Source organism: Symphalangus syndactylus, chromosome 24 (genome assembly GCF_028878055.3).
Source record: "Symphalangus syndactylus isolate Jambi chromosome 24, NHGRI_mSymSyn1-v2.1_pri, whole genome shotgun sequence".
Lineage (NCBI taxonomy): Eukaryota > Metazoa > Chordata > Mammalia > Primates > Hylobatidae > Symphalangus > Symphalangus syndactylus.
The window spans coordinates 42,498,397-42,520,624 of NC_072446.2; the positions used below are offsets into that span (position 1 = coordinate 42,498,397).

A 22,228-nucleotide genomic window follows, 5' to 3' on the forward strand; every position below is an offset into this window, starting at 1 on the left:
TCCAGCAACACATCAAAAAGCTTATCCACCATGATCAAGTTGGCTTCATCCCTGAGATGCAAGGCTGGTTCAACATATGCAAATCAATAAATGTAATCCATCATATAAACAGAACCAAAGACAAAAACCACATGGTCATCTCAACAGATGCAGAAAAGGCCTTTGACAAAATTTAACAGTCCTTCATGCTAAAAACTCTCAATAAATTAGGTATCGATGGGACATATCTTAAAATAAGAGCTATTTATGACAAACCCACAGCCAATATCATACTGAATGGGCAAAAACTGGAAGCATTCCCTTTGAAAACTGGCACAAGACAGGGATGCCCTCTCTCACCACTCCTATTCAACATAGTGCTGGAAGTTCTGGCCAGGGCAATCAGGCAGGAGAAGGAAATAAAGGGTATTCAATTAGGAAAAGAGGAAGTCAAATTGTCCCTGTTTGCAGATGACATGATTGTATATTTAGAAAACCCCACCATCTCAGCCCAAAACCCCCTTAAGCTGATAAGCAACTTCAGAAAAGTCTCAGGATACAAAATCAATGTGCAAAAATCACAAGCATTCCTATACACCAATAACAAACAGAGAGCCAAATCATGAGTGAACTCCCATTCACAATTGCTTCAAAGAGAATAAAATACCTAGGAATCCAACTTACAAGGGATGTGAAGGACCTCTTCAAGGAGAACTACAAACCACTGCTCAGCGAAATAAAAGAGGACACAAAAAAATGAAACATTCCATGCTCATGGATAGGAAGAATCAATATCGTGAAAATGGCCATACTGCCCAAGGTAATTTATAGATTCAATGCCATCCCCATCAAGCTACCAATGACTTTCTTCACAGAATTGGAAAAACTACTTTAAAGTTCATATAGAACCAAAAAAGAGCCTGCATTGCCAAGACAATCCTAAGCCAAAAGAACAAAGCTGGAGGCATCACGCTACCTGACTTCAAACTATACTACGAGGCTACAGTAACCAAAACAGCATGGTACTGGTACCAAAACAGAGATATAGACCAATGGAACAGAACAGAGCCCTCGGAAATAATACCACACATCTACAACCATCTGATCTTTGACAAACCTGACAAAAACAAGAAATGAGGAAAGGATTCCCTGTTTAATAAATGGTGCTGGAAAAGCTGGCTAGCCATATGTAGAAAGCTGAAACTGGATCTCTTCCTTACACCTTATACAAAAATCAATTCCAGATGGATTAAAGGCTTAAATGCTAGACCTAAAACCATAAAAACCCTAGAAGAAAACCTAGGCAATACCATTCAGGACATAGGCATGGGCAAGGACTTCATGACTAAAACACCAAAAGCAATGGCAACAAAAGCCAAAATTGACAAATGGGATCTAATTAAACTAAAGAGCTTCTGCACCGCAAAAGAAGCTACCATCAGAGTGAACAGGCAACCTACAGAATGGGAGAAAAGTTTTACAATCTACCTATTTGACAAAGGGCTAATATCCAGAATCTACAAAGAACTTAAACAAATTTACAAGAAAAAATCAAACAACCTCATCAAAAAGTGGGCAAAGGATATGAACAGACACTTCTCAAAAGAAGATGCTTGTGCAGCCAGCAGACACATGAAAAAATGCTCATCATCACTGGCCATCAGAGAAATGCAAATCAAAACCACAACGAGATACCATCTCACACCAGTTAGAATGGCGATCATTAAAAAGTCAGGAAACAACATGTGCCGGAGAGGATGTGGAGAAAGGAATGCTTTTACACTGTTGGTGGGACTGTAAACTAGTTCAACCACTGTGGAAGACAGTGTGGCAATTCCTCAAGGATCTGGAACTAGAAATACCATTTGACCCAGCCATCCCATTACTGGGCATATATCCAAAGGATTATAAATCATGCTGCTATAAAGACACATGCACACGTATGTTTATTGCGGCACTATTCACAATAGCAAAGACTTGGAACCAACCCAAATGTCCATCAATGATAGACTGGATTAAGAAAATGTGGCACATATACACTGTGGAATACTATGCAGCCACAAAAAATGATGAGTTCATGTCCTTTATAGGGACATGAATGAAGCTGGAAACCATCATTCTGAGCAAACTATCGCAAGGACAGAAAACCAAACACCACATATTCTCACTCATAGGTGGGAATTGAACACATGGACACAGGAAGGAGAACATCACACACTGGGGCCTGTTGTGGGGTGGGGGTGGGGGGAGGGATAGCATTAGGAGATATACCTAATGTAGGCCGGGCGCGGTGGCTCACGCCTATAATCCCAGCACTTCTGGAGGCCGAGGTGGGCAGATCACCTGAGGTCGGGAGTTCAAGACCAGCCTGACCAACATGGAGAAACCCTGTCTCTATTTTTAAAAAATACAAAATTAGGTGGGTGTGGTGGTGCATGCCTGTAATCCCAGCTACTCTGGAGGCTGAGATAGGAGAATGGCTTGAACCCAGGAGGCAGAGATTGCTGTGAGCCAAGATTGCACCATTGCACTCTATCCTGGGCAATAGGGACATGGCTATTTGAGATGGAGAGTGAAACTCCATCTCAAAAAAAAAAAAAAAAAGGAGATATACCTAATGTAAATGACAGGTTGATGGGTGCAGCACACCAACATGGCACATGCATACGCACGTTGTGCACATGTACCCTAGAACTTAAAGTAAAATTAAAAAAAAAAAAGATTCACCCTTCTTATCCTGCCCCCTTGTCTTGTATGCAATAAATATCAGCGAGCCCAGCCGTTCGGGGCCACTACCAGTCTCCGCATCTTGATGGTAGCAGTCCCCCTGGGCCCAACTGTTTTCTCTTTATCTCTTTGTCTTGTGTCTTTATTTATTACAATCTCTCGTCTCCACAAACGGGGAGAACACCCGCTAAGCCCTGTAGGGCTGGACCCTACAGCTGGTAATAGGATTTGATCTATATTTTGAGACAGAGTCTCTCTGTTGCCCAGGCTGGAGTGCAGTGGCCCAAACTTGGCTCACTGCAATCTCTGCCTCCCCGATTCAAGCGATTTTCCTGCCTCAACCTCCCGAGTAGCTGGGATTACAGGCACCCACCACCACTCCTGGCTAATTTTTGTATTTTTAGTGGAGACGGGGTTTCGCCATGTTGGCCAGGCTCGTTTGGAACTCCTGGCCTCAGGTGATTCGCCCGCCTTGGCCTCCCAAAGTGCTGGGATTACAGGCATGAGCCACCACACCTGGCCATGATCTATATTTTTCAAAGCCCCCTCTGGCTTCAGTGTAGAGCAGCGGTCTCCAACCTTTTTGGCACCAGGGACCAGTTTTGTGGAAGACAACTATTCCACGAGCCGGGTCGGCGGGGGGGGGGGTCATAAGATTCTCGTGAGGAGCGGGCAACCTAGATCTCTCGCATGCGCAGTTCACAATAGGTTTCATGCTCCTTTGAGAATCTAATGCCGCGGCTGATGTGACAGGAGGCGAAGCTCAGGCGGTGAGGCTCGCTCGCCCGCTGTTCACCTCCTGCTGTGCGGCCCTGTTCCCACGCGGGGTTGGGAACCCCTGGTGTAGAGAATGGGCTTTAGGGAGGTAAGTGACAGGAAGGAGACCGCTCAGGAGGTTGGAGCTTTTCCAGGAGAGAGGTGGCTTAGACTAGGGTGGAGTGGGTGGAGATCTTGAGAAGGGATAGATTAAAGTCATATTTGAAGGTGGAGTGATGGGTTGGCATTAAAGTAGACATGAGGGTGGCACCAAGGGTGTCTCCCAGACATCCTCTTGAATGGCTGCAGTGACATCATTTCCTGAGGTCGGAAATTGGGAGCTAAACTTCAATTTGAATCCTGTCTCTACGATTCCTAACCATGTGACCCTAGACAGGTTATTTTTTCTCCAGCCCTTTCCTTATTCAAAAAGGAGAAAACCAGTAACTACTTTGTGAGATTGTTTGAAGAGTAAATGAGACAACCCATGAAAACGCCCAGCCAGGAGCCTGAACCTTATCAATAACCTTATATTGGAAGCCATTGCCGCTCCAAGATTTATTAGTATTTACTATCAAACTCAAGAGAGGAAACCAGCCTTGCATCCTGATGCTCTTGCAGGATTTTTCTCAGGTTCTAGCACTTGGCCTTGACTACTGAGAACTGTGATATTCCAGGCTGGAAAATATTTGCTGTCCCCAAAGGGCAGGTTAATGTGAACAATCTTTTTAATAATAACAATAATAATAATAGCTAATATTTGTAGAGCACTTATTATTGCTTGGCTCTTTACATGGTTCCTTTTATTTATTTCTTACAATACCCTACGGCGCAAGTACTTTTATTATTTTCACTTTACAGATGAGAAAATCTGAGGTTCAAGGGATTAAAGAATTTCTCCAGTGACCTCCAGCTAGTAAGTGGAAGAGAAGAGACTGGACTGCATCATAGGGATGTTCTGAGATCAGCCAGAAGGATCACCTTTCACAACAGGACTATGGGACCCAGGTTCCGTCCCTGTCATGCCCCTGCTCAAGTATCTCAGGTCCGAGCACCAGGACAAAGCCGGAGACTGCGCGCTAGGACCGGTGCGCCTTGCTCACTGTCTGCCTCTATCCCTCCTGCCCCGTCCACTGTCCCCACCAACGCCCTGCGCCCTCGTCCCTCTCAGTCCCGGTCCTCTCCACTCTAGCGCATTGCCCTACTCTGTCCGTGCCCCCAGCCCCCGCCGCCGCCGCGCCCAGTCCCTCGGTCGCTGCCCCGCCCTTCCCCGCCCCCTGCCGCCAGTCCCTCAGCCGCTGCCCCGCCCCGCCCCTCCATACCGCCCCACGCCCCTCCAAGCCCCTCCACAAATCCCGTCGTCCGTCTCCATCCCCTGGACGCCCCGCCCCTCGCCCACTGCCCCGCCCCATCCTCTGCACGCCCCGCCCTCGCCCACTGCCCCGCCCCATCCCCTGTCAGTCCCACCCGTCACCCACTGCCCCGCCTTTTCCACGCCCCGCCCCGCGCCTGCAGCGCATTGCAGACGCCCAGCGGCGCCAAGAACCCGGCGTCCCGGACCCGACAAGCTGACTTGGGGACTCCTCGCAGCCCCTTCTCTGGCGCGCCACACCTCAGACCAGGCTTTGAAAGTAGGGCGCAGCCTGAGAGGCCGGCCGGACCCTAAGGGCTGTAGACGGGCTGGGAGATGGGGACTGCCGCCACCCACATTCCCACACGCATCCGGCCCCGGCGCCTCACGCCCAGTTAGCTCGCGGCGCCAAGCCTGGAGGGTTCCGCCTGAGGAAGAAAGGTCGTCGCTCTCAGCCCAGCTGGGGCTGGAGGCGCGACCCAGGGTCTCCTGGCCCGCACGCGGAAGAAAATGGGCGGTGTGGCCTCAGTTTCCCTCTGTGAGCACCCGGCCCAGAACTCTGAGGAGTCGTCTGTGGAGGAGCCTTTGGCGTCCACCTGCCCCTGAGGGTGGCCGTCAGCTCCTCCCAGTCCGGCACTTTGCTTTCCCCTCCCTCACCCCCCGAAGGGTCTCGCCCCCTCTGGCTCACCCCTCTCTTCCCCACTCCCCTCCCTCCCCACTCGCCTCTCCCAGGGTCCCCGCCCGGTCTCCTTCCGACCCCTTCCTCCCTCCCTCCTCTACCTCCCTGCTACCACCGCCACCCTGCCCTTCCCGGGCCGGTTCCCACGGAGTGACCCCATCCCGTTAGCTTCACTTTGCACGAAGTCAGTTCAATCTGGAGATAGAAATAGCCTCCGGGACGTGGGGCAGGGGGATGGGGGGGAGTTTGTGTGCATATTTTGTGGGGAGGGGAAAAGGGGTAGGTAATATGTGCTCGGGAAAATCAGTGTCTCAGGAATAGTAAATCGCAGGGTTTGGGTTTTTTGTGGTTTTTTTTTTTTTTTTTTAAGAAGTCCATCACTTAAAAAGTACACTTTATTTTTCTGAGACGGAGTCTCCCTCTGTCGCCCAGGCTGGCGGCTCACTGCAGCCTCCGTCTCCCGGGTTCAAGCGATTCTCCTGCCTCAGCCTCCCAAGTAGCTGGGATTACAGATGCCTGCCACCGTGCCTGGCTACTTTTTGTATTTTTAGTAGACACGGGGTTTCACCATGTTGGCCAGGCTGGTCTCCAATTCCTGGCATCAAAGTGATCCGCCCACCTCAGCCTCCCAAAGTGCTGGGATTACAGGCGTGAGCCATTGCTCCAGGCCAAAAAGTACATTTTAAAAGTACCTCACACCACTGGGAGCCATTTAAAAAGATAAATAGGAATTTATTCAGAGATAGTGAAGCACACAGACTAAAAAGGAAAGCAGTGGAACCAACGCAAGGCACAAGCCATATATATTAAAATCTCCAGCTGCCCCGTAGGGAAACATGTTTTGGCGGATTGCATCACCTTTAGTTGGGGGCATAATGATTGAATTCTTGCGGTACAAATGGACACTGATCGAAGTTTACCTGAGTTTTTAATTCTGTCGCCGACTTTGTGTTTGTCTTGGCTCAGTTTTCTCTTTTATTAGTATCTTAAGTAGAAAAGAAGCAAAATGAAGCTTCCATAGTGGCAGTGTAAGATTACTTATACGTAAGCAATAATTTGATTCTTCTCTAGAAGTCAACCAAAGTGCTATAACATCCCTTCTCATCTTTAGCTTAGTAATAGAGCCCTACGGTGTTACCAAGAATAGTACGGTTTGTAAAAATGTGCATTAATTCCTTCTCTTTGTTTTAATTGAAGGTTTTCTTTTATCGCTCTTATTTCAAAACATTTAAATTTGATTCTTGTTTCTTCCCTTGCCTTCTAATTATTTTCTTGTAGTTTCTTGTTTTCTTCATTTTTCCACTTTATGGAGTGGAAACTCCACTCCACTTTTTGGAATCCCATGATTTTAACTTCAAAAATTAAAATATTGTTGAATAAACCAGAGCATCTTGAAGAGGGCAATGAAATTCAACACCTGCATATAAATCAATAATCCAACCCTTTTTAAATTCTTAAGTTTTAGAAAAGAGGTGCCCTGTATTAGCTTTTCTTGGTTTTGTCTACCTTTTCCTACTTTTGTTTCTTTCTTATTTCCATATCTTATATTTTCAGCCTTCCTCCTTTATTTATTTGACCATGTTAGTAAGAAGAGAACTCAAATCCTTTTTTGGATAAAATAAGTGAAATGTAAGAAGAAATCATTAATCAGGATGCATTTAAGCCAGGTGTAGAGGTGTAGTTCACAATTTACTAGAGCTTTGTTGTTAGGTTATAATTTTATATTCTAAATAAGTTTCCCTTATTTTCAAGAGAATAACTTGTATTGAATAATTGAATTAGAACATAATCTGAATGTTATTTTGTAGAATTAATAAATTTTTTCTTATAAAATAGCAATAAAAAGTTTTTGTAATAAAATTTTAAATATCTTTTTGTGTTCTCTCTAGTTTGTTAAATACAAGTAAGGAACACAGGCAACATGTTCTACGCACATGTGCTTATGAGTAAACGAGGGCCATTGGCCAAAATATGGCTTGCAGCTCACTGGGAGAAGAAACTCACAAAGGCCCATGTATTTGAATGTAATCTAGAGATAACCATTGAAAAAATTCTTTCACCCAAGGTATGTTACTGATTAAAATGATAGCTTGTATTTACCATGAATTTGGAGGAGGAAAGGCATTAAGATACACTTATATCATGAAATACATTTTCAAGGAAGTTTTACTTGTCAAATGCTCTTTCCTTTAATTCCTATAGCATTTACTGTTATAACAAACATATTGGTTTCTGTTGGTAATTAACTTTTTCATATATCTATCACAGATAGATTGGACCCTAAGGGATAAAGGCCATATTTTATGCATATTCATATTCCTTTCTTATTCACTAACAAAATACAGTAGACATAGTAGGTACTTAATAAGCATCTCTTAGAAAATAATGAACAAATGGGGAGGATAGAAAGAGGACTGGTTATAAATCCAAAAATATGTGAAAATATGTCATAAACAGTAAAGTACTATGTTCATTATAAAACACTAAAACGGTGATTAGAATTTGCATTACAGCATTTAATATTGTTATAAGTTAAGTATTTTTCAACTTTAGAGAAGAACAAATTGAAAGCCTATGGTGTGTTAGTCACTGGGCTGGACTTTATGCCTATAAGTCTATTTAATCTTTACAACAACCCTATGAGGTTGGCTTCTTTTAGCTTCTGTGAACTGTAGTTAGCATGTTTTGAGTTGGTCAAATTTATATTTAATTATTGCTTTATCACTTAATCATTATATTACTTTGGGCATCCTACTTAAAATATCTGAGTCTCAGTTTTTTCTTCTGTAAATAGAGATTGTTGTCAAAATTAAATAAATTCGTGTATGAAAAGCTCTTAGGACAATGCCTGGCATAAAATAAGTATATAATAAATTGTAGGGAGGCTGAGGCAGGAGAATTGCTTGAACCCGGGAGGCGGAGGTTGCAGTGAGCCGAGATTGCACCACTGCACTCCAGCCTGGGTGACAGAGCAAGACTCCGTCTCCAAAAAAATAATAATTTAAAAAAGCTGTAGCCATTTTTATTAAACTGAAGTTCAGGAAGGTTAAGTGACAGCCTCAGCAACTGAACCAAGACCTGAACCCAATTCTGACTACAGAGTTTATATTCCTCTCATAATACCAATAATAGTATACTTCACTTAAATGCCATATTAGATTAACTTCCTTGAATAAGAATAAAAAAATCATTTTGCAAGGTGAGGTAAAAAGTTAAGTGATATACTTAAGAATACAAAATATCTGCTTTTTTAAGAGAACCAATTCTTACGATGTCAGTAACTTTCAAAGAATAGGATTTATGAACCTAATCTTTACTCTTCTAATACATCAAAAATTATTGAAAGGTGAAAATAGCACTTCGAACTTCAGGACACCTTCTTTTGGGAGTTGTTCGAATCTATAACAGGAAGGCAAAATATCTTTTGGCAGATTGCAGTGAAGCATTTCTTAAAATGAAGATGACATTTCGCCCAGGTATACATATAATATTGATTTGTCTCCTTCTTGGTTCCCTTTTGCATTTTAATTGGGGGTGGGCTCTTTTAATACACGTCAGGCTAGTATGGTGAACGTAAAGTTAGTTTTGAATGAATCTAAGTTTCCATGGTTGAGGATAAATTGCATTCATTTCCTTGCTCTTTTTCTATGCCTGCAGGAAAAGGTTATGCTTGCCAAAACTTGTAATGTTCCTGCATATTTATGGAAGACATATACTTAAAGCCACTACAATTGCATAAGAAACTCTGATATTCTGTTTTTAATGGGTCATTTAGTTTGTCATGCCTGTTTTTGCCTTTATAAGATAAATTAGAAATAGTATGATTGACAAAACAGAGATATCAGTCATTGTAATTGTTTTCAGAATTCTCAAGATTCCAAGCAGCTTACTACTTATGACATATCAAAAATTCCTAAGCATTCCAAAGTGCCAGAGATGTACACATGTCATAAATATAATGCCTTCAAAATTTATATGCCATCTGTTTCACTTTAAAGACATTTTTTATTTTCTACCTTGTATTATGGCTACTTAGGTATGGATCTTGCCTCTATCACTAGTCTTCAAGCTTCTTGAAGGCAAGGTCTTTGTCATAATTATTTTCTGAATCTCTTCTAATATCTGTCTCAGTGCCTTGCACATACCATTTCCTCAATCAACATTTGTTGAATCAGGATTGACAGATTTTTTTTAAATCTTCATTTAAAATATTCATATAATCTCTAGGTGGATTTATATTCATATCAAGTATGGTTCATTTGTTCATTTATTATTTTTTTACATATTCCACAAATATTTATTGATTTCATACTTTGTACCAAACACCATGTTAGGCTCTGGGATATAAAGACAAACAAGATAAATAAGATCCTTTTCGGTCAGGTGAGGAAATCAGATAATTAAAGTATTTTTAAAACATTATAGTAATTGTAAATTGTAATTGTGCTATAAAGGAAAATAAACAGAGTGCTACAACAGAAAATAACAGAGAAGTTCACTTTAGTTAAAATAATTGGGAAAAGCCTTTCTGAGAGGATAGAATTTAAGCTCAGACTTGAAAAATGAGAACTACCCAGCCATGTAAAAAGTCCCTGAGGGAATAGCATTCTAGGCAGAGGAAACTGCAAGAGCAAAGGTCTTGAAGTGGAAAAATGCTTGACTTTTTCAGGGAACAAAAAGTCTAGTATGGTCAGTATGGTGAATGTCATTAGATGATGCCTCTTAGGTTTTTAGGGTTACAGAGGCTCCAATTAAAAATTTTGATTTTATTAAATGCACTGGAGAAGTCACTAAATCATTTTAAGTTTTAGAGGCATCTAATCTGATTAGTTTTTTAAAATATTTCTCTGTCTGCTTTATAGAGAATGGACTACAGAAGGGTAGGAGTAGATAGAGGAAAACCAGTTAGAATAAGCAGTAGTCCAGTAAAAGAATATAGGGTTAGTTGGGAGTTCTTTGTTTTATATAGCATTGTTGCTTACTGAGTGTGGTTTTTGATTCTTTTCAGGACTGGTTGACCTTCCAAAAGAGAATTTTGAAGCATCTTACAATGCTATCACATTGCCAGAAGAATTTCATGATTTTGACACCCAAAATATGAAGTAAGATATTTTATTTATTTTCCTTCTATTTAATTTTCTTGATATTTGTTTTTATATTCAAATTTCATTGAGGCAAATGGAATGTAGTTAACAACTGAACAACTACAGATGTAATTGATAAAGACTTATATTTGGTATAAAATCCCAAAGTACAACAATAAAAGTGTGTCATTTTATTTATTGAATATAGTTTGCAATATTGACAGTATATTCATCTATTCATTCAGTAAATATTCACTGGGTGCCTTCCATATGCCGGAAACTGTTCTAGGCACTGAGGAGATAGCAGTGAATTAAACATAGCTGCTGGCCTCATGGATCTTAAATTTTAGTTGGGGTAGCTAATAAATAAACAAATAAATATATGTCAGGAAATGATCACCATTGTGAAGAGAAACAGAAAATGAAATAAATAAACAGTAAGACAGGAAAGGCTTTTCTGAAAACGTAAGAACAAATCTGAAGTAGGTAAAGGAACAAATCAGTAATGTGGGGGAAGAATATTCTAGGAAGAGCAAGTAGAAAGGCCCTAACGCAGGACACATTGGACATTTTCAAGGACTAGCAAGGAGGCAAGTGAGACTCTAGTGGAGTAAATGAGGGGCTGAGTGGTAGGAGATGAGGTCAGAGAGGTAGCAGGAGACACAGATGATGTAGGGTGTGATATACTACAGTGGGACTTTTATTTTACTCAGGGAACACAGGAAGGTTTTGAATAGAGGAGTGATGGAATCTGACTTGATTTCAACATCATCCCTCTGGCTACTTACTCTAAGGGGAAAGGGAGGAATCAGAGAGCCCATGAGAAAGTTATTGTAATAAGAAGTCCAGATAAGAGAATGTAGTATCTATGATCAGTTCTCAGTCATCATCTCACCCAGGTGGTAGCAGTCAAGTTACAGATATATCTGGAAAGCGACGCCAGGAGAATTTGCTGATGAATTGCATACAGCTTTAAGAGAAAATGAAGGAAACTATATGATTTTTGGAATGAGAACAGACTTAACACTTAATAAGATTAGTATAACCAGATTTAAAGGGGGCAGAGAGAAGGAGGTAAACTAGGTTTTGTATATAAGTTTTGGGATGACTGTTACACATCTGTTATGGTCTAAATGCATGTGTTCCCCTAAAATTCATATGTTGAAACCTACCCTTCAAGGTGATGGTATTAAGAGGTGGGGCTCTGAAGCCAGAATGACCTTTTAGGAACAACAACAACAAAAGAGTTGGAAGTGATTAGGTCATAAGAGAGGTGATTAAGTCATAAGAGAAGTGATTAGGTCATAAGGGCTCCACCATCATGAGTGAGATTAGTTCCCTTATAAAAGAGACCTGCAGGAGTTTTCTTGTCCCTTCCACTGTGTGAGGTCACAGCAAAAAGACACCGTCTATGAGGAACAGGCCCTCACCAGACACCAAATCTGCTGGCACCTTGATTTTGGACTTCACATCCTCCAGGACTGTGAGCAATAAATTTCTGTTGTTTATAAGTTACCCAGTCTAAGTTATTTTATTCTAGTGGTCCAAATGGACTAAGACAATATCGAAGGGAGTAGGTAAGTAGTTGACTCTCTGGGTCTGAAATTCAGGAGAGAGGTCTGAAGTGGATGTATAAATTTGCAAGTTGTGAGTGTATAGATGGAACTTCAACCATGGACTCTAAGAGATCCCCAAGGTAGTGAGTATACATTTAAAAAATATAAAGAGAGAGAGGGATCTGAGGACTGAGTATTTGGTCATTCCCAGTAGTTAGTCTGGGATATTAGGAACAGAAAAGGAGCAGGTAGGAAGAAAATCGAGAAATAGTGATACCTCAGAGGCCAAGAGAAGAATGTATTCCATGAGGAAGGGAGTTGTTTAGCCTGTTTGGGCTGCTATAACAAAATACCATAAACTGGGTAGCTTATTAACAATAGAAATTTAGTTATCATCATTCTGGAGGCTGAGAAATTCCAGATAAACTTGCCAGCAGATTCATTGTCTGGTGATGGCCTGCTTCCTGATTCATAGATGGCAACCTTCTCACCATATTCTCACATGGTAGATTGAGGCAGCTTCCCGGGGCCTCTTTTATAAAGGCACTAATCTCATTCATGGGAATCTGCCTTCATGACCTAATTACCTCCCAAAGCTCCCACCTCTTAATACCATCACATTGGAGATTAGATTTCAAAATATGCATTTGAGGTGAGGAAGACACAAACATTTAGGCCATAGCAAAAGTCAACATCTAAGTCAAGTGCTGTTTGTTTGTGCAAGTAAGATAAGGGACTGAAAATTGACCATTGGATTTGGGAGCCTAGAGATTATTTACATACATGTATATATAATAAACTAGTGTTTATAAATAATACTATTGAGAAAATGAAAATTGTTTTAGTTTCTTCACTATACCAATGATATTTTTACAGTATCATTGTTTTCTGTTCTCATGTTTTTCTCAACCTTATATTTCTCCATAGTGCTATTGATGTTTCAGAACACTTTACTCAGAACCAAAGCAGACCAGAAGAAATCACTCTTAGAGAAAATTTTGACAATGATCTACTTTTCCAAGCTGAGAGCTTTGGTAAGAATATTTGAGAACTCAAAATTACAAATTATAATCAATTATATTTGTATTTGTGTATTGAAATAATGCCAGTAGACCTAGTTATAGAATGAATCTTTTGATGTGTAAATGTAATTTCCAATACATTTTTCCTTGCCTTTTTCTAGTATAGATGTCAATGCCAAGACTCAGTCTTAGGATATACTTCTATTTTCAGTGTATAACCATTTACTGAATACCTACTCTGTATCAGGTGCTATCAATAGACAGGGCAGTACCAAAATTTAAAGAAGCAGTTCCTGCCCTCAAGGAGATTCTGGGTGTGAGAGAGACACATAAATAAACAGTTAAGATGGTCAACATACATACAAGATTTTATATGTATGCTGCATGAAATGCCTTCAAAATATATTTCTTCTGGTATATGATAATATCAATTGTAAAATAATGCCTTTTCAATCAGCCTGGGGGTGAGGAAGAGGAAACGCTACCACACTAAATGTGTATATTGATTGTGAAACAGAAACTGATTTTTAAAATGTTAAACTCTTGTTTGGGCAAGGCGATTGTACTTTATTTTTTAATTTTTTTTTTTTGACACAGGGTTTTGTTCTTGTCACTGAGGTTGGAATGCATGATCATGGCTTACTGCAGCCTTGACCTGGGCTCACAATCTTCCCGCCTCAGCCTCCTGAGTAGCTGGGACTGCAAGTGCATGCCACCACACTCAGCTAATTTTTTAAAACTTTTTTGTAAAGACAGGGTCTTGCTATGTTGCCAGGCTGGTCTTGAACCTCTAGGCTCAAGCAATCCTCCTGCCTCAGCCTCCCAAAGTGTTGGGTTTACAGGCATGAGCCACTGTGCCTGGCCAGTGTACTTTAAAATGGAAGCAATATGGTGTAATTTAACTATAGAGTATTTGCTCTTTTTTTCTGGCATCTACTACTCCCTGTCTTATATCATGATATTTATACACCTCTTGTCTTGGTCTACAAACTCCATGAGGATAGAATCTGTATAATGTTCATATTTGAATTTCCTATAGTGCCCAAAACAATAAGTATAGGAGAAAGATGGCCTATGTCTATCTTGGTCGGGGAGGGAAGTCAATAAAGTAATGCTTGAGCGACATCTCTAACCTCAGCTTCTCATCCTCACTCTGCTTCCGTAACTCTCGCTATATCTGTAGCTGTGTTTCTCAGCCTGTGGTGAAGGACCAGTTTTCTAATGTTTGTCCATTTTCAATCTGTATTATATTTTACTTTGTAAAGTACAATAAAATGAATTATTAGAAAAATTAAAAATTTAAAAATCAAAATACAAGGCTCAAGTTTTGTTATTAGAGTCAACATATATAAAATTGCTCTGTCCAATTTCTGTAAAACTTTTTGAACATGTACTTTTATTTCTGTATTCTCTTTCTTGTGGACCAGTACCAGTCCACAGATTATACTTTAAGTAGCACTGATCTCTTACTGGGTATAACCCCAGAGCTAGAATTGTAACACATTGGCAAAGAGGTAATCATATTCCCTACTCCCAAGACACTCTTTACAAATTCCTGTACTATTCTTATTTGGGCTTGAAACTTTAGGATCACTTTTTGTTTTTTTTTTTAATGGGGTCTTGCTCTGTCACCCAGGCTGGAGTGCAGTGGCATGATCTCGGCTCACTGCAACCTCTGCCTCTCAGGCTCAAGCAATTCTCCTGCCTCAGCCTCTGGAGTAGCTGGGACTACAGGCATGGACCTCTACACTCGGCTAATTTTTGTATTTTTAGTAGAGACGGGGTTTCACCATGTTGGCCAGGCTGGTTTTTGAACTCCTGGCCTCAGGTGATCCACCCGCCTCGGCCTCCCAAAGTGCTGGGATTGCAGGCATGACCCACCATGCCCAGCCAGGATCACTTTTAACTATACTTTCTGTCAGCTTCATACTAGTGCTGGGTTGTTTGTTTGTTTGTTTTTTAATTCTGAAATGTCTCTTAGATCTTTTTTCTATTTCCTTAGCCAGTGATATAGTTCACCAGTACCAAAGACCTGGAGTACTGCAATACCCTCCTACAAATCTTCCTCCAGTCTCTTCCCACATTTTATACACCTTTGTAAGAGCAATTGTCTTCAAATTCCATTTTTGATATATCACATTCCTCTGCTTAAGTGCCTTGGGTCCCTGTGACTTACTGTATCACATACCTACCTATACTCAAGGCCCTCTGCCAATTTATCACCTTCTTTATTTTATCAGCTTTATTTGTTTTACTCTTAATATGGACTTTTTGCTCTAGTCAAGCAAATGTCTTACCACCCAACCTATACAATTTAGTTGTTCACATTTCTGTATCTTCCTTTACAATTTTAGAAAGTGGGAAGAACATGTTCTTAGTAAATGGACAGATTTGGGTTTGAATCTGAACTTTCTCTATTGATTTGCTGTGTGACACTGGGCAGATTGCCTAACCTCTTTGAGCCTTACTGTCCCTATTTGTAAAGTTGGGATATAACTAACAACATCATAGGGTTATTCCCCTTATTCCTTCCTTTAATCTTCTTCACCAATATGTGATTTTTCTCTTCTTTAAAAACTGCTTCAAACCTAATGTCCTCTAAGAAATATTTAAAATTAATCCATCTTATTCTGGATTATAATATAAGATCAAAGGCAATGATTATTTCTTTTTTTTGTATAATCTGATATTCTTGTGATGTTCGGTGCTGAGAATATAGTGTCTTCATAAGTCTTATTCTCTGACTGACCAATGCTGGCTTTTCCTTTGGGAGCTATCAAGCTGTATCTGGATGATGTGAATATATTCTTGGTTTTTGAAAAAGTAATTTAGTCTTTTCTTCTGAGCAATTCTTTAATCCATTGTCATGATAGTTTTTTTTTTCCACTCTTCCATTCTAGGAGATTTAGGTCTATAGAAGAATTTTCAATATGGGTAATACTTCATGATTTTCTTTACTGTCTAACACTAACATGGGTTGTTAGAGGGAGGAGAAGACTAACCCTGGACCCCTGGGGTTTCAAACTCCTGCACCTAGAGATTCAAACCCAAGAGAGGGAAATAACTGATTTCTGGTCAAGAGCTGACTTCTGGTCCCCTGGAACTATCAGTATAGTGTTGTGATTGTCAGGATGCAGGCTCTGGAGTCAGAGAGAGCTGGATTCAGATCCTGACTCTGTCATTTATTATAGTGTGACTGTGTGCAAGTTACAAAACCTTTCTGTGGGTGTGTTTCCTCATCTGTACAATGAGAATTATAATAGTATCTTCTATTACATAATATAATACATACTATAAACACTCAGTTGTTGTTAGCTGACTGGGTTTGTCTTTTTTTTTTTTTTTTTTACAGACCTCTATCACTACCCCCTAGCATATTCGATATTTACTGAATAAATGTTGTAAGCCCATTCTTTAATATTTTACCTACGTTTCCATTTCCTAAGATGACTGACATGTTCCTTATTTTCCAAACCTCCACTATGCATGAACACTACAAGCAATTGTCCTTGAAATACTATGAAATATACTTGGTCAAGCAGAACTTACTTACCTAAAATAGAATAAATTATTTTCCATAGTACTTTTACCTTAGGAAGTTATTAAACTATATCACAACTATAAACTCTATGTAATATGTTGGCATTTTTTCCATGGTATTTGAAAGGGCATTAGACTAAAAATCCTGTCTCTACTGACTGAGTGACCTTAGTTGAATAACTCAAGTAAGTCTTTCAGCCATTCTCTTCATCTATAAAATGAGGGTTGGATGACAGGATTATGCTAGATGATATCTGAATTTCCTTCTAATCCTAAAATTCTGTGTTTCTATGAATTAGTATTAATGATATATATTTATTTAGGGGAGGAATCTGAAATTCTCAGAAGACATAGCTTCTTTGATGACAACATATTACTGAATTCCAGTGGCCCTTTAATTGAACATAGTTCTGGAAGCCTCACTGGAGAAAGATCTCTGTTCTATGACAGTGGAGATGGGTTTGGAGATGAAGGAGCTGCAGGAGAAATGATTGGTATGCTATCTGGTCATGTAGAAATAAAATATTTATTTTAATCAAATTACTACAACATATTAGCAGATTTATTATAGCAATCTAAAATTTCAAATATGTTTTTGTGTTATGTAGGTCAATACTTTTTTTAATACAAGTTTTCAAAGTCTGTGGCATGTTTAAACATTTAGGCTAGGCCTAAGTAAATAGCCGTCTGTTTAAATATATTTTCTATAGCGGTTATGAACTACTGCTTGTTTTTATTTTTACAAATTCCTAATTTTTGGAGGGAAGAGAGTGAGGTTAGTATATTCCTTATAAAATATACTAGACTATGTACTGGAAAACATTGTTTTCTTTAACATACATTGTGGGGCAACTAAAGTATTTTTCCAGAATTTTGTATTATTATTTTATATTCATATTCCTCTGCTTAAGTGCCTTGGGTCCCCATGACTTACTGTATCAAATATCTCTACCTATCCTCAAGGCCTTCTACCAATTTATTGCCTTCTTTATTTTATCAGTTTTATTTGTTTTACTCTTAATATAGACTATTTCACATTATAAAATAGTCATAGAAATCGGGTAGACAAAAACTGAGAAGTCCAAATGCACATATTTTATTTATTATTATCATTATTATTTTTGAGACGGAGCCTTGTTGTGTGGCCCAGGCTGGAGTGCAATGGCGCCATTTTGGCTCACTGCAACCTCCGCCACCTGGGTTCAAGTGATTCTCCTGCCTCAGCCTCCTGAATAGCTAGGATTACAGGTGCCCACCACAACGCCCAGCTAATTTTTTTTTCTATTTTTAGTAGAGACGGGGTTTCACCATGTTGGTCAGGCTGACCTCAAACTCCTGACCTCAGGTGATCCACCTGCCTCAGCTTCCCAACATGCTGGGATTACAGGAGTGCGCCACTGCGCCCAGCCGAAATGCACATGTTTTAAAGATTGTTTATTGACTGTTCCTATCAAATCTTTTTTAAAATTCTCTAGTTCACATTAAAAATCTGGTTATTCCTTTACAATGAAATGCATAAAGTAACATTAATAAATGTTTAGTGAACAAATGACAGATTCCAGTCTGTATGAAAAAGTATTCATTGTGTTTTTCAAGACAATCTATTGCAAGATGATCAGAATATCCTGTTAGAAGACATGCATTTGAACAGAGAAATTTCCCTGCCTCCTGAGCCTCCCAATAGTTTAGCAGGTAGGTTGAAATTTTCCTTTATTAGAAAGTAATGGGTACTAATGTTTAAATTAAGCCTCAGAACTTCTGAATTTAAGTAGCAATATAGTATAGTGAAAGATAAAGAACAATGTCCTTCAGACTCTGTTAGTCTGACTGTAGACAATATAAAATAGGAAATTGGATTCTGGTAAAGGTACATTGAAGGTTATTTAGCCAGGATTGGGTTTAGCATGAGAGAATTCTGCCAAAATATTGTGCTTTTTGAATTATTAAAATAGTATATGGTAAATGGTAAGAAAATTTATTAACTAGTATGGTTTGATAATCTGTATACAATTTGAGAGAAATTACAAATTGAGGATATTTTCCCTACTTGAAATTCGTATGGAAGTACCTCAGATGATTTGAGGTATTTTAGTCTGATTTTTCTTAAGAATTAAAAGTACGATTAGCCCCATTTTTTATTTGCCACAATTTTTGATGTTATATTTGCTTTCTAAAAACAATAGTAGAAACTGAAAATACAGAGAGCTAAGTAATAAAATTTTACTTATGGTTTTTTATGGATCAACTGATAAGTGATTTAACAGAATACAATTTTTTTTAGCAGACATATAGTCAAATTTTTATCAGTCATTTGCTGTAGTTGCTGCCACTGTTTTCACATCTGCTGTGACTTTAGCCCACCCTTAGATGTCTCATGTGCAAAAGGGGATGATGATACTTGACTCACTCGAATATTATGGGTCCCAGACCATATAATCTGTAAGCCTCTTCAACTCTATTAAATAAATGGTTCTAAGAATTCACATGTTCCAGTTAGTAATATAAATCTTCAGTTAGTTTATCTTTATCTTTAATTCTCATACAGTCCTCTAGCCTGCATCCTAACTGGTTTTTTTTACAATTACTTTTATGTGAATGTTGATTAGTTGAACCAGATAACTCAGAGTGTATATGTGTACCTGAAAATGGAAAAATGAATGAAACAACATTATTATCAACTGAAGAGGATGGTACCCTTGATCCAATTGATATTTCAGGTCAGAGGCATTTATAGTTTTGTATTAATTTTTAATACACTGTTAACTTATTTACTTTGAGATGTTTGAATAATCACTGAAATATTATAGGAGGTAGTCAATCTAGTAATAGCACTTGTAACACAATAGAGGAGAAGACCACGAAGGAAATTTTAGATGATCCTTTTGAGGTACGAAGCGGGACTCAACTCCAGAATTGGGAGTTGGACACCGGACCAGATGAGGACTAGTTACAAGGTGGGTGGGGGGAGCTTTAAATCAGACCCACCCACCAGTGTGCCATGTCAATTTACTGCTGCCATGGCAACACCGGGAATTCACCCTTTTCCATGGCGATGACTCAATGATTACTACTCCTTCCCTGCATAAACCAGCCCCGTTAATCTGCATGCAATTAAAAGTGGGTATAAATATGACTGCAAAACTGCCCTGAGCTGCTAGTCTGGGCCTACTGAGTAGCCCTGCTCTGTAGCAGCAGTTACGGTGCTAGAGCTGTAACACCAGCAGAGGTGTAACACTGCCTATTCAATAAAGCTGTTTTCTTCTACCTCTGACTTGCCCTTGAGTTCTTTTCCCGGACAGAGCCAAGAACCCAGATGGGCTAAGCTCCACTCTGGGGCTCATTTGTCCTGTATCTCTGTATCACTTGCATTACATTCAGTCCTGTTCAAGCCATGTATCCAGTTTGTGAAACTGAAAAATTTTAAACTAAGTTCAATTTCGGAAGGTATTGAGCCATTACTCTGTGGTGGGCACGGGAATAAAGAAGACACACACTTTTTACTTTTAAGAAGCTTAGAAAACAATCTAGTCAGGAAGATAAATAGTCATGCAAGTGATATAATATAAGGCAGAATAAAAGGATCAGAAGAGAGGCACAATGCCTTCTAGCATTTAACTTCAAGCATCATGTTTTTAGGAATAAGTAGTAAGTATGAATCTAATATAACTAATGTAACTAATAGTCTAATATAACTAATATAACTAGGTCATTTAGAAACATCCTAGTTGTAGGTAGTATAATTCATATGAATTTCAGTTTATAAACTCAGACATGCAAACAGTAAGGCATTTATTTTATTTTTTTTAACTGAATTCACCACTGAGCCTCTATCTCACTAGGCTGGCAGGAAATTCAATCTGTGTAGCTTCCCTCTGTTATTTCCACCATGTAGTTCCAAAGTTTGGGGGAGGGGTGTGGAAGGTAGAAGGGAACCTCTGGTTATCAGCCATACCAATTTGTGGTTCCCAGTGCTCCAGCGTACATAGCCTTGGGGATCATCACATAGCCAACCTCTCCAGTATCTTGTCTTGTTCCTGGGATTTTACTGACGCACATCAGCCAGCAAGCAGGGTCCTGTACATTTTGGCTCCATTTGATCTTGGATCTTTATCAATCCTGAGAAATCTAACCCTCTCTCCCCTTTTACAGCTTTACTAAAGAAAAGCTTGACTTCTGCTTTCTGCTTGGTAAAATTCCCTGATGGAGTGAAATCCTATGGACCTAGTTACCTGCTTGGAATGTCTATGAATTTCAGTGGGAGAGGGAAAAATACACTGGACAAATACAAATGAGTGCTGTAGAAAGTTATTCTATTACATAAGCATTTTAAGGAACCTCCAAATTGGTTGACTTCCCTCTTCCCCACATTTCCTCAGTTGCTCACTTAACAGGTAGATCCCTTTCTAAGCACTTCCAAGCAACACCTTACAAAATGTATCAGTTATTGGTTGCTCAGCATAATTTTCAGAGGGGAGAAGGGATTTCCTTTCCAATGCAACACTGTAGGTTGTACTGTGGTAGAAATTTCTTTTCTTCTTTGGAGATAGGGTCTTGCTCTGTTGCCCAGTCTGGAGTGTAGTGATGTGGTCTCGGCTCACTTCAACCTCTGCCACTCAGGCTCAAGGGATCCACCCATCTCAGCCTCCTGAGTAGCTGGGTCTACAGGTGCATGCTACCATGTGTGGCTAATTTTTGTATTTTTTGTAGAGATGGCGTTTAGCCATGTTGCTCAGGCTGGTCTTGAACTCCTGGGCCCAAGCAATCCGCCCACCTCAGCCTCTTGAAGTGCTAGGATTACAGGCATGAGCCACTGTGGCTGGCTTAGAAATTTCTTAAGTATTTAGTGCCTACGATATGATTTTAGAAAGCTGTATAACCAATCACATTTGTGCCTATTTCTTATATTTAGACATTGCTGAGAAAAGGAAAGGCAAAAAGAGGAGATTGCTCATAGATCCTGTCAAGGAGCTCAGTGGCAAAGTTATACATAAACAGCTTACTTCCTTTGTGGACACACTCATGGTTTTGGAACTTGCACCTCCTACCCGAAGACTGATGATGTGGAAGAAGAGGGGAGGAGTGGATACACTTCTGTCAACTGCTGCCCAGGATTTGATTCATGCTGAACTGAAAATGGTAACAGTTTCTATCCTTCTACATGTGAGCAATGTCTGGTTATAAATAAATAATAAATAAATAAATAAACATATTTACATACATATATAACAGAATTTAAACTTGCGAAGAAGTACTTCCTCATTTTGAATTGATTTTCTGGATTGTGTGTATGAATTATAGTTTTTCCTTTTTAGATATGTGCTTGTGTTTTCTTGAATTGCTTTTCTGGTACAAAAACAAAAAAAAACAAAAATGTGTATTTTTACAGTTGTTTACAAAATGCTTTCTGTCCTCTGGCTTTAAACTTGGAAGAAAAATGATACAGAAGGAGTCAGTAAGGGAAGAAGTGGGAAACCAAAATATAGTAGGTGAGACTTCTTAATTCTGTTGATGTTGAGGGGAATGTTGTGGAAACA

At 39.6% G+C, this 22,228-nt stretch overlaps 1 protein-coding gene across 8 annotated transcripts in view; it reads left to right on the top strand.

Annotated features, from left to right (window-relative positions):
* The first annotated feature begins 3,547 nt into the window (after window positions 1–3,547).
* The window catches only part of RAD21L1 (RAD21 cohesin complex component like 1), a 31,641-nt gene continuing 12,960 nt past the window's right edge, over window positions 3,548–22,228 (top strand). The window contains exons 1-11 of one of the 8 annotated variants that reach the window (XM_055266131.2): window positions 3,548–3,571; window positions 4,324–4,378; window positions 7,382–7,557; window positions 8,839–8,968; window positions 10,501–10,594; window positions 13,060–13,166; window positions 17,018–17,188; window positions 18,291–18,386; window positions 19,301–19,411; window positions 21,604–21,830; window positions 22,081–22,180. In XM_055266131.2, the coding sequence (XP_055122106.2) occupies window positions 7,414–7,557; window positions 8,839–8,968; window positions 10,501–10,594; window positions 13,060–13,166; window positions 17,018–17,188; window positions 18,291–18,386; window positions 19,301–19,411; window positions 21,604–21,830; window positions 22,081–22,180 (1,180 nt within the window). In that variant the 5' untranslated portion in view covers window positions 3,548–3,571; window positions 4,324–4,378; window positions 7,382–7,413. Of the gene's footprint in view, window positions 3,572–4,323; window positions 4,379–4,969; window positions 5,094–7,381; window positions 7,558–8,838; window positions 8,969–10,500; window positions 10,595–11,942; window positions 12,060–13,059; window positions 13,167–17,017; window positions 17,189–18,290; window positions 18,387–19,300; window positions 19,412–21,603; window positions 21,831–22,080; window positions 22,181–22,228 lie in introns of those variants that run through there. The other 7 variants (XM_055266134.2, XM_055266132.2, XM_063634182.1 and 4 more) reach the window with 7 other exon arrangements.